Source organism: Lithobates pipiens, unplaced genomic scaffold, assembly GCF_037356315.1.
Source record: "Lithobates pipiens isolate NorthernLeopardFrog02 unplaced genomic scaffold, aLitPip1_a1.2 Scaffold_55, whole genome shotgun sequence".
In the NCBI taxonomy this organism is placed as follows: domain Eukaryota; kingdom Metazoa; phylum Chordata; class Amphibia; order Anura; family Ranidae; genus Lithobates; species Lithobates pipiens.
The window spans coordinates 2,576,173-2,589,013 of record NW_027507877.1 but is presented as its reverse complement, the minus strand read 5'-3'; the positions used below and the strand labels follow the sequence as shown (position 1 = coordinate 2,589,013).

At 47.3% G+C, this 12,841-nt stretch overlaps 1 protein-coding gene across 2 annotated transcripts in view; it reads right to left on the bottom strand.

Annotated features, from left to right (window-relative positions):
* Nucleotides 1–12,841, bottom strand: part of LOC143957716 (cytosolic phospholipase A2 gamma-like) — a 138,052-nt gene that overhangs the window by 64,444 nt on the left and 60,767 nt on the right. For both annotated transcript variants that reach the window (XM_077467414.1, XM_077467413.1), the window contains 3 exons: nucleotides 12,806–12,835; nucleotides 10,597–10,641; nucleotides 8,346–8,381 (listed from right to left, as the gene is read on the bottom strand). In XM_077467414.1, the coding sequence (XP_077323540.1) occupies nucleotides 8,346–8,381; nucleotides 10,597–10,641; nucleotides 12,806–12,835 (111 nt within the window). The remainder of the gene's footprint in view (nucleotides 1–8,345; nucleotides 8,382–10,596; nucleotides 10,642–12,805; nucleotides 12,836–12,841) is intronic.

The window sequence follows — 12,841 nt, the reverse complement described above, 5'->3', positions numbered from 1 at the left end:
AATATACAAAGAATTATTAGTATGAATGTTCAAGCAAACACGTATAAACATTCGGTCACAAATCTACTAGTGTATAGCCAGGTTTAGCAGTGCCCCAGTCTGATGTGCCCCACACTTCACAGAAGAGTAATCAGCGGTGATGGAGAAGCATCGTGACCCTAAAAATAGTAAAGAGCACCGGCATACAGCAGCCAAGTGACTCCAATACGGTTGGGAAGATCACATCCAGCAGTGCTTCCCCAGATCATTGTAACTGACTGTGGAAGATAAGGAACCACACACCAGCCATGAGCCCAGTCACCATGTATAGAGGATCAGACTTCTCCCTAAAACCCCACCTCCAATGCGTTTCACCCTCTAGGGTTTAGGCAGGAGACAAGCTGAAGCCAATCCTATATAGGTTTATTGGGCCAATTGGTAGTGTGCTAGAAGACAAGGAGCCGCACACTACCATTCAGCCCAGTCAACATGTACAGAGGACCGTACCTCTATGACTAAACCCATGAGAGGGTGAAATGTGGAGAATAGTGATGGACGAACTTCCGACGGGACGTTTCGCGAACGCGGCCGATAGTTCGCGAATCGGAACGTTCGCGGCGGGCCCCATTGACTTCAATGGGAGGCGAACTTTGCAAACCTACAGGTAAAATTTGCAGCCACAAAATAATAGCTGTGCAAACATAGTCCCACCACATGGCCAATGACATAACACATGTATGAGGTGAATCCGGGATCGACAACTACAAGCACTCTTTTTTTTATATGGGAAATTGTTGTGACAATTCAGGACTGTGGAGCACATGAAGGCAATGGAGGAGAGGGAAGGTCAGGATAGGCAAAGAAGAGGGTGCAGGAGATGATCACCAGCAGCGCGACATACAGCAAATGACACATGCACCGTAAGCAGCCCCAGGAGTAAGTCAGCATAGCACAGGGATGGTGGGAGCCCCTCATAATGAGCATAGCACAGGGATGGTGGGAGCCCCTCATAATGAGCAGCCCCAGTAGAAATATGACACCACTCAACCTCTTCAAAGAGGAGGGTACAGGCATATAGTACGGTGTGCTTTATTGGGACAAGGAAGTGAGCCCGTGAGTGTGCTCGATTTAACAAAATTGTTTATAGACATATACATGGTCTACTGGTCACATGTGTTGAATTCCTCCGAGATTCATGCCTCATTCATTTTTAGAAATGTGAGGTAGTTAACACTGTCGTGAGCTAGGCGAGTACGCTTATCGGTCACGATCCCCCCTGCTGCGCTGAACGTCCTTTCGGACAGGACACTGGATGAGGGGAAAGCCAACAGTACGATTGCAAATTGGGCAAGCTCTGGCCAGAGGTCAAGCCTGCCCACCCAGTAGTCCAGGGATTCATCACTCCTCAGAGCGTTCACATCGGCCGTTCACCCGATGTAGTTGGACACCTGACGGTCTAGGCATTCCCTGATGCTGGATCCGGATGACACCTGTCGATGGGTCGGCTGAAAGAATGACCTCATATCCGAAGTCACCAACACATCTTCAAACCGGCCTCTTCTTGCAGACGCTGTTGGATTGGTACCCGCAAATCCTTCTCTGGGAGTGGGAATTGCTCCTCTGCCAGCGCACGCAAAAGCAGAATGCAGCATTTCTCGAAGCAAGGCCTGGAAGTGCTGCATTCTGACAGCCCTCTGCGACGGCGGTAGCATTTCTGCCATTGTGTTTGAACTGGGGGTCCAAGTACGTTGCCACCCAGTACTGGTCCTTGACCCTTATGCTTTTTTATACGGGGGTCCCTGTTAAAACACTGGAGCATGAAGGCCCCCCATTTGCACTAAACTGGAAGCGGTGTGGTGGCCTGGCTCCTGCTCATCATCCAGGATAATGTCGTCCTCTTCATTCTCCTCTCCCCATCCACGCACAACAAGGGTCCCAGAAAGGTTTAAAGCATGCTCTTCTTGCTCCTCCTCATCCGCCCCGGCACCATTCTCCTCTTCAGACTCCTGTTGACTTGTCTCAGAGTAGCCCCCCCTGGGAATTCATCCAGCATTGCGACTTCCTCATCTTCCCGCTCCTGCTCCTCCACAGCTTTATCAATGACACGCCGCAATGCACGCTCCATAAAAGGCATAAGGTACCATGTCACTGATGGCGCCATGGCTCCCACTGACCAGTTTGGTGATCTCCTCAAATGGCCGCAGAAGTCTGCATGCGTCGCACATGAGCAGCCACTGGCACGGTGAAAAAACCCCCAGCTCCCCAGAACCTGTTCTGCCGCACAGTTCATACAGGCCGACGTTAACTGCACGTTTCTGCTGGAGCAGCCCATCAAGCATATAGAAGGTTGAGTTCCATCGCGTCAGGCAATCGCAAATAAGACATCTGACCGGCAGATTGTGTTGCCGCTGAATGTCAGCAAGGCGAGCCATGGCCGTGTAAGATCTTCTGAAATGGGCCGAGATTTTCCTTGCCTGCCGCAAGATGTCCTGGACCCCAGGGTATTTGACAAGGAATCGCTGCACGACCAAGTTTAAGACGTGTGCCATGCATGATTTTGCCCTGTTTTAATGTGCCAAGCAGATTGGCACCGTTGTCACACACCACTTTACCAACTGTCAAATTGAGCGGTGTTAGCCACTGATCTGCCTGTGAACGCAAAGCTGAAAGGAGTGCCGGGCCAGTGTGGCTCTTGGCTTCCAGGCACAACAGACGCAGCACGGCATGGTATGGCATGGCAATGTCTCACCTGGCATGTCGAATAGGTTCTGGGGAGCTTGGGCGGCGCAGCGGAAGAGACGCTAGCAGCGGAAGAGACGCTAGCAGCGGAAAAGGAGGAGTCAGCTGAGGAGGAGAGGGAGGAGAAGAGCTAGGCCTGCATGCAATCCGTGGCGGTAAAACCAAATCTACACGGGTGCCATGGGTTACATGCTTGACGGCCGTCAGAAGGTTCACCCAGTGGGCAGTAAAAGTGATATACATTCTCTGCCTGTGTTTTCTAGACCATGTGTCTGGTCAGATGCATCTTGGCACCGACACTGTGTGCCAGAGATACATTCACTTGCTGCTGAACATGGCCATATAGCTCTGGGATGCCCTTTTGTGAGAAATACTTCCTTCCTGGGACCTTCCATTGTGGTGTTCCAATGGCCACAAATTTTCGAAGGCCTCCGAGTCCACCAGTTTATATGGCAGTAGTTGGCGGGCTATCAGTTCTGACAAGCCAGCCGTCAACCGGTGGGCAAGAGGGTTATCCAGCGTCATCTTTTTTTACGCTCAAACATTAGGCCCACGGAAGCCTGCCTTTTTTGCAGAAAAACATGAGCTTGGCGTGATGGAAGGTGGAGTGGAGGACAATTGTGAGGAGAGAGGAGGAGTAGTAGAAGACGAGGCTGGACGGTGAGAGCCTGGAGTGTGGCTTTGTGTGTTCCGTTGCTCCCACTGGGCTCGGTGATGGCTGCTCATGTGCCTTCTTAAGGCGGTCGTCGCTAGGTGAGTGTTGGGCTTACCGCGACTAATGCGTTGACTGCAAAGATTGCAGATGGCAACGCTATTGTCAGCAGCAGACACGTTAAAAAAAGCCTACACTGCGGAGCCATGTGCCGGTGTCTGGGAGCGCCAGATGCGACCGTACATGGTCGATGACTCGCTCCTGATACATTTGCAAAGTTATTCCTGCTTCTCCTCCCCATCCGCTGGTCCATATCTCCCTCTGAACTCCCCCTTTCCGCTCTTGTGGGCACCCACGTGACATCACTAGACACGTCATCATCGACGTCACCTTCCCCACACATAAGTAGAGATCTCGGAGTAGGCAGCAACACCGGGGACCAACCTCCTCTTTGGGCTGATCTGGGTACTGTCATCAGACTGCTGAGTGGCGGTTGTTGCTACCTCCTCTTCCTGATCCAATGCCAAGAGTGGCTGCGCATCAGAAATGTCTTGATATGGATCGGGAAATAATTCCTGTGACTCAAGCGGAAGGTATGTGGTGGTGGTGTTGGTGGTAGTGTCTTTGGGGGTGCACATAGAGAGTGAAGAAGAGGGTGCAGAAGAGTAAGGTTGAGCGAGCCATTCAACCAAGTCTGGTGCGCCCTTTAAAGTAATTGAACGCACCTTCTGCAACTTCCAACTTTGGCTCAAGCCTGTTGCTCCTGCCCTACCCCTACCATCCCTGCGGAAGGGCCTGCCTCTTCCTCTGCCTGTCATTTTTTAAATGACCCTGTGACAAAACTCTGTCCCTAAATTGATGAAGGACTGCTGCAGTATAGGGCAGCGGTTAGTAGTGCACCTCAACCCTATGTATTGTGGAACCTATACCAGTCCTTATAGAAGGGCAGACTGTACCTCACTCAAACCCTATGTACTGTAGCACCCTAGACCTTACCAGTCCTTACAAGGACCTTTGTGGAACAAGTAGGTTGTGACTGATTAGCAGACTGCAGCAGAAGGGCAGCAGTCAAGTATAATATTTTCTATATTTGGAAGAAAGAATATTATACGTGTACAAGCCTATTACCATACCACTGATACCATTACTATATTAGGTCCACAGAGATTCCTAACAGCTACTGATTAAACTGACCCTCACACAAGCTTCCTGCCTGTCCCTATATAAACTGACGAAACAGAGGCTGCTGGAACAATAACTGGAATAGCACTTTTGTGGACCTGATAGTAACAGCTAATGACTAAACTGACTGTCCCTGCAGCACACAGCGTCCTGTCCCTTTCTCTACACTGACAAAAGACACTCAGACTGCTGCAACAATCACTGGCACAGCACTGCCTCAAACCTATATCCTGAACTACACCTAACACCTATACCAGTCCTGAAAAGAACTTGTGTACCAAATAGCTAGCGATTTGGGTCACTGCAATCTCTCCCTGCTCCACACAGCAACCTCTCCCTATAGTGACAGAAGAAAGAATGTAAAATGGCCGCCAGATCGGGTCTATTTATAAAAGTTAGGGGGAATGTCCAAGTGTCCATGTGCTGTAATGTCTCAAGTGGCTGTCCTGTACCCCATGATGGATGTGTCATCATAGGTCAAAGTTCTTTTACACAGAAAACACGGAAGTCCGCCGGGCGAACGGCAGCAATAGTCAGCCGATCGGGCCGGGAACCGCGAACAGCCGAAATTTGCCGCAAGACGACCGCCGGGCGAACCGTTCGGCCATCACTAGTGGAGAATTTAAGAGGAGATGAGCTGCTTGCTACAACAGCATTTTCAAGCAGGGTGACCAGGCATCCTGGGGTGCCTTGAGGTTTCTTCAGGGGGTGCCTTGGCAAAATGCCTAAAAATTCCCCAAATTTTTTTTATACAGGCCAGTAGGTGGATCAACCACAGTCATCCTTATAACCGACGCCATCATGGATGTTGATCACCTGCATGGCATCATTGTGTGATCCTCCCCTAAACCCTCCTCTGCCCCTCCCCTTCAGCATGGAGGTCACAATAATTAAATGATGGAGAAATTGAAGGCGAAGAGAAACCTTGGAATAGTAGTCAGTACCAGTGTGCAAATGCGCATTTGCGTCGGAAGAATAAATATTCTCTAACATTAGGTGTGCTACGTTTGAGGATGTTTATGCAACATGTAGAACTATTAGTTCAGTATTTTACATTTTAGAATGTGGTGCTTTGGAGACAGTCTACAATTTTAAAAGGGTGCCTTGACAGAAAAAAAAAAAAAAAAAAACAAGTTGAGAAACACTGCATAGAGGCTCCGACCTTTACGACTAAACCCGGGAGAGGAATGTCAGAGGTGGGACTTTGGGAGGAGACAAGCAGAAGTCAATCCTTTGTATTGGTGACTGGGCTGATTGCTAGTGTGCAACTCCTCATCTTTTAGCACACCAGCAGTCTGTCCAGAGGATCGGACCTCTATATCTAGACCCATGGGAGGGTGAAATGCGTAATCTGGAACATCCCATAGGGCAGGTTTAGACTGATGGCCAAGCTGTGTGTTTTTAGCCTCCCAATCACACCCTTAAATCATTCATCACAACCCAATATAGTATGTGGGGTGGTAAAAGGGTGGGCTTCAACACCCCCACACTGCATATGTGCTTCACTGGGCAGCCAATCTTCATCTGCTGACAGTGTGCTCCACACACACTGAGCACAAGGACCCAACTGTCAAAGACATGTCCAGGCTAAAGATGGTGGGCGGACCAGCTTCCAATCATGTGACCACCAATAGCAGTCACATGGTCTCCGATCCTTCCTGCTCCCCCTCAGGAATGCTGAACTGTTTAAAAGGAATGTTAGGGGTGGCTGGGAAGGTCTTTAGGCTGCAAAAGCAGCAGATGAGTATTTATTCCTGCAGCAAAAAGGAGACCGTTCCTGTCGTGTTCTGCAGGCAATACCACAGCTGAATGTGACCCATGCTAGAAACGGACAGCTTGGTTTGTTAAAGTTGAACAGATGTGGCAGCTGCATTTTTTCCTTTTTCATCCGATTCTGCCAGAGAGTCTATTGGTTGGTAAGCTGCAATATATTACATTTTGGTTTGCAATTTAATACCACTTTCGCTCTTTCACCGTCACCGACGTATCTCATGTCATATGTTAGTGGGGGGCAAATCTGACAAACTGATCATCTTCCATTTTCTGATATCCCTTACCCAGGAGGGAGGATCATCCCTTCCAGGTCTGGCTGCCACGTTCCCTGGATGCTGTGGCCGGAGGAGAAGTTAATGGAGAACAATCTGCACTCCATCAGCTTCTACAGAGGACAGGCGAGACATCAGGGGTTCATAAAAAGGACCATTGTACATTATGCGATATAAATATAAATAAAAAAATCCTGCAATAAACCACATACAATCTCACAAACCTGAGTACTCACATTTTTGTAAATATTTTATTCCATCTTTACGTGACAACACTGAAGAAATGACACTTGTCTACAATGTGAAGTAGTGAGTGTACAGCTTGTATAACAGTGTAAATTGGCGGTCCTCTCAAAATAAAGCCATTAATGCCTAAACCACTGGCAACAAAAGTGAGTACACCCCCCAAGTGAAAGTGTCAAAATTGGACCCAAAGCGTCAATATTTTCTGTGGCCACCATTTTCTAGCACTGCCTTAACCCTCTTGGTCATGGAGGTCACCAGAGCTTCACAGGTTGTCACTGGAGTCCTCCAACATCCACCAGCCCTGTGATATCATCATGGAGGAATGGAAGAGACCTTGCGCTCTGCCACCTTCCGTTTGAGGATGTCCCACAGATGCTTAATAAGTTTTAGGTCTGGAGACATGCTTGGCCAGTCCATTACCTTTTCCCTCAGCTTCTTCAGCAAATTAGTGGTCATCTTGGAGGAGTGTTTGGGGTCATTATGTTGGAATACTGCCCTGTGGCACTGCATCCCCCTGAAGGGAGGGGGGGGGGGGGTCATGATCCACTTCAGTATGTCACAGTACATGTTGGCATTCATGGTTCCCTCAATGATCTGTAGCTCCCCAGTGCCGGCAGCACTCATGCAGCCCCAGACCATGACACTCCCACCGCCATGATTGACTGTAGACAAGACACTTTTCTTTGTACTCACCTGGTTGCCCCCACACAGGCTTGACATCTGAACCAAATTATTTTATCTTGGTCTCATCAGACCACAGGACATGGTTCCAGTAATCCATGTGCTTAGTCTGCTTGTCTTCAAATTGTTTGCGGGCTTTCTTGCTCATCTTCAGAAGATTCCATCGGGGAAAACATCCATGCAGACCAATTTGATGCAGTGTGTGACGTATGGTCTGAGCACTGACATGCTGACCCCTCACCTCTGCGGCAATGCTGGCAGAACTCATGTCCATTTCCCAAAAGACAACATCTGAATATGACACCTTGGCACATGCACTCAAACTTGTTGACCATGGCGAGACCTGTTCTGAGTGTAACCTGTCCTGTTATACCTTTGTATAGCCTTGGCCACTGATGCAGCTCAGTTTAAGGGTCTTGGTAATCTTATAGCCTAGGCCACCTTCATGTGGAACGGGAGGGGGGGGGGGGGAAAGAGAAAAACACATTTAAAACACACTTTCACCCCATTCACACTTGAGACACTGTTATACAAGCTGTACACTCACTACTTTACATTGTAGACAAGTGTCATTTCTTCAGTGTTGATAGAAGAAAAGATTTACAGAAATGTGAGGGGTGTACTCACTTTTGTGAGATGATATGAGAGATTACATACAGTAGATATACTGTAGGGTGTGATTGGAGATAAATCTGATCCATGGCATTATGTTGGATGGATACATCTAAACCAGTTAAGGAATCTGCTGTGATATTTCTGGATAGAACAAGAGAACATTATCATCACCTCATCTTATAAATTGGATGGCCGGCATTACATACCTCGTATAAATTCACAGAAGGAAATTCCTGGGACCGCTATGATAAAGTAAAACAAGATGTCATCAATATCACCCCAAAAACATAATATGTACAGAAGAACATCAGACATTTTCCTGCAGAATTGGATTTCTGAAATAATGAAACTTATCAAATGTCACATGAAGATTGATGGAGCGTGGTCTGACCATGAATGTAAATGGACTCTAAACATGGAGCTCCGTCCAGGATCTTCTCTCCAACCGCTGAGCTTTGGCAGAGAGGAAAGCACGGACCATAGCCCCCTCTCCTGCACCTGCCAGCTCCAATATAGACCCACAAAGGGGAGCCCCAGACATCACAGAAGAGACCTGCAACCTCCCCCTACAGCATCTTCTCTAATGTCTAACACTATTTCCAAAAAGTATCGGGACACCCCTCCAAATGATTGGAGTCAAGTGTTCCAATCACCTCCATGGACACAGGTGTATAAAGCCAAGCACCTAGGCATGCAGATGGCTTCTACAAACATTTGTGTAAGAATGGGTCGCTCTCAGGAGCTCAGTGAATTCAAGAGTAGAACAGTGATAAACTTTTTGCACAGGTGACAACCGATCCATGAAATGTCCTTATTGCCAACTATTCAATAGTCAACTGTTTGCGGTGTAATAAACAAAGTGGAAGCAACTGGGATTAGCAGCAATGAAGTGGTAGGCCATGTAAAATGATAGAGCGGGGTCAGCACATGCTGAAGCTCAGTGCTCAGAAATTGCCAACTGTCTGCAGAGTCAATAGCTACAGATCTCTAAACTGTATGACCTTCAAATGACCACAGCAGTGCATAGAGAGCTTCATGGAATAGGTTTCCATGGCCTGAGCAGCTACATCCAAGCCTTACATCACAAAGTGCAATGCAAAGCATTGGGTACAGGGGTATAAAGAACGCCACCACTGGACTCTAGAGCAGTGGAGACGTGTTCTCTGGTGTGATGAATTACACTCCTGTCTGGCAATCCAATGGACGTGTCTGAATTTTGGCTGTTGTCAAGAGCATGGTACTTGCCTGACCGCATTGTGCCAAGTGTAAAGGGTGTGGTGTTGTCTTCCAGGGGTTGGGTTTGGCCCCTTAGGTCCAGGGAAGGGAACTTTTAAGGCATCAGCATACCAAGACATTTTGAACAATTTCACGCTCCCAACTTAGTGGGAACAGTTTGGGGATGTTACAACATGATTGCGCACCAGTGCACAAAACAAGGTCCATAAAGACATGGATGAGAGACTTTGGGGTGGAGGAACTTGACTGGCTTGAGTCCTGACCTCAGCCTGATCAAACAACTCTGGGATGAATTGGAGAGAGACTGAGCCAGGCCTTCTCACCCAACATCAGCGCCTGACCTCACAAAATGCCCTTCTGGAAGAAGTCAAACATTCCCATGGACACTCCTAAACCTTGTAGCTTCAACTCTTCTGGGAAGGCTGTCCACAATAGCTGCAAAGGGTATGCCAACATACTACAATGAATGCCAGTTACTGCAGATCATTTAGTTTGTCATCATATGTTATATATCTAGCAAATAGGGTTGCCACATTTTCCTAAAGCCAAACCCGAACACTTTAGCAGCCCACTTTTTTTCTAAAAGGGGAAACACTGGACTCTGGTGTAAAAAGGGAACTCTGCTATAAAGGGGGTTTCTGCTCAAAGTCCCCCCCACTTACATAAGAAGCCCCAGCATTCCCCCTTAAATCACAATTCCCAAAATGCCCCTTACAGAGTCCACAGGGCACCCCTTACATCAGAGTCTCCCTTACCTTAGTGTATGCACTTGCTCGGAGGCAGGATTGAGAAGGGTGGTCTATACACTTTATGGTCATTGTACTTGGTTAGGTGGAGAGCCTAGGTGTGTGCAACCTGGGCAGCAAGGGGGGAATTTGTGCTGAACAAAATTGAGACCCTTGACCTAGGAGAATGAGCCGAGTGTTCCAATTCCATACCGAACTCACTGGGCTGAAGAACATCTCAGCCCTACAGATCTGAGACGGATTGACTTGACCTCCAAATTCTCCAGATCTCAATCAAATTGCGTTTGAAACATGGAGGCCCCACCTAGCAACACACAGGACTTCAAGAACTGCTACTGATGGATTGGGGCTAGATACCACAGCAAACCTTCAGAGATCTGGTGGAGTCCATACCTGGATGGGTTATGGTGGGTGGTCATAATGTTATCTCATCCATTATCTGATCAGTGTATGGAAGAAGATGAAGTCTCCTTACCTTCCTTTATACCAGTAACCTGACTCTGGGCTCTTCGCCAGATTCCTGGATAAAATGAATGTAAACAATCAGTGAAGGCCGTGCACATCATACCAAGAATGAGAGACATCTGTGTGAGACTCACGGCATGATAGGATCAAGGTGGGATTTTTAAAGGTCATTAAAAAAAAAAAATTAAAATTCGTATTAAAATTGCTGTTACTATACACCTCAAAGTCTTATGTATAAAAAAGTCCACACGGCTCCAATGAAATGTATTCTCTGTTATCTAGCAAGAACCATTTCCTCAGAGAAGTGGGACTTTGAATGGATCACAGTATAGAATAAATGGATTTTTATTGCATGATTAGCCAACTCATGGTGAAAAACACAATACAAAGCATTGGACAAAAACCAAAACAGACATGAAAAAAAATAAAAAATAAAATACAGAATTAGAAGACCAGCTATGAACCAAAGCCCAGAAGCTGTCAGGACGACAGACCACCCAATGCGTTTCGTGAAACAAATTCCCCCCCCCCCCCCCTTCAGGGACTAAACCGAGCTTATCATTTTCCAAGTTGTAAGTTGTATCGCTTCACTAACACGAATGTGATAATTCAGTTAGGAAAAGGGGAGGATATCCAACCGTCACACGCACCCGCAAATCAGACCGCCACACACCCATGAAGGGGGAATGTTTGCCCCAAAGGATACGCTGCAGTGAGCAGGAAAAGTTTAAAAAATCACCAAGACTGTCTGAAAATTAATGAGTTTGAGCATTTGTGTGCCAAAACAGATCCAAGAAAAATCAAATCAGCCATATTTTAGGCATGATCCGACTGTCCACGTCCCAATTATGTCTAGTAGTTGGACGGGACACAGTGGAGGAAAAAGGCATCACCTACACTGAAGGATCTGTAATTATCGTACTCCTGAGATTTGTTCGGCATGGCTCAGTCAGTCAAACATTTGATTTTAAATACCACAATCTGGAAAGAAAGGAATTTTGGCCATTAGATGGCGCTAATGATTATAGGCAATGGCGCCAACACCCAAATCCACACAGCTCCAATGAAACATGCCGTATTCTGTGTCACATTGGTCATTGGCCCCATAATATTTACTAGGAATGTCATAGTAATAAAAAAAATTGCAGTATAGTTACAGGATGACATTACTGAAATGACAGATCACCGTATCCTTCATCACCATCACTGAGGAGGTTTTTTGCTACGAGTCAGGAAATTACCCAACTAGCTGTAAAATTCTTTACAAAACCCAACCACAGCGCCTTTCTCTGCCCTGAAGGGGCGGGTTCAAGACCCCCTGCACTCACAGGATGCCCTCAGTGTCACAGATTGAATGAAGCTGGGGGCGTCATTCTACCTGGTAGACTAGGGACATCTAGTGGTGGGGGGGTATTACTTTTTCATCTTATTTTTTGCACCAACATTTTTAGCAGAAACGTGGGGAACACGTTTCCAGCACTGAATGTATGAAATATTGTTGCTGGGGGTGAGTCTTATGTTGCTGGGGGGAGGGGGGGTCTATTGTCGCTGTCTGTTGGGAGTATTGTTGCTGGAGAAGGGGGGTTGCTAGCTACAGGTGAGCTTTACCACTTTTCCTTGTTAAAAGTGGAACTTGGACTTATCCCATTCCCCCCGGTGCCCCTTTTGGGGGGGGGGGGTGGTATCTGTCTGACAGGCACCCTCCCCCACTTCCAGCAGATGTGGAGCCCACCCCCCCCCACCAATTAAGGAAGTGTTGCACACTTCACGCATGTGCAGTAGACACTCAGCTGTGAAGCCTTGTGGCTTCACTGCCGGGTTCCCTTATCAGCAATAGCGGCAGCAGCAGCACCCAATGGAATCAGCTGGGGTGCCGACATCTCTGGATTCCAGGACAGGCAAGTCTGTATTCTCTATAAGGGGTGGTACTGGGAGTGGAGAACCAAGGGATGAGGCTTGGAGGTGGGTAGAGCGGGGAACCATTAAAGAACAAAGTGTGTGTGTGGGGGGGGGGGGGGACTGGACTTTAAATGTTCAAGATCGGTACATTTCAAGTCCATAGTACCTTGTTGGCTGTAAACAATACCTGGAATTCCTCCAACATCAGACTAATCAAATTATATCTACAACTGTTTTCTCTTTTGCTGAATTATAATGGAGATGAGCAAAAACATTCACATGAGAAAAAAAAAAAAAAAAAAAAAAACCCAACCACTTACTTTTGAAGACTCTCACATAGACATTTTTTACTGTTG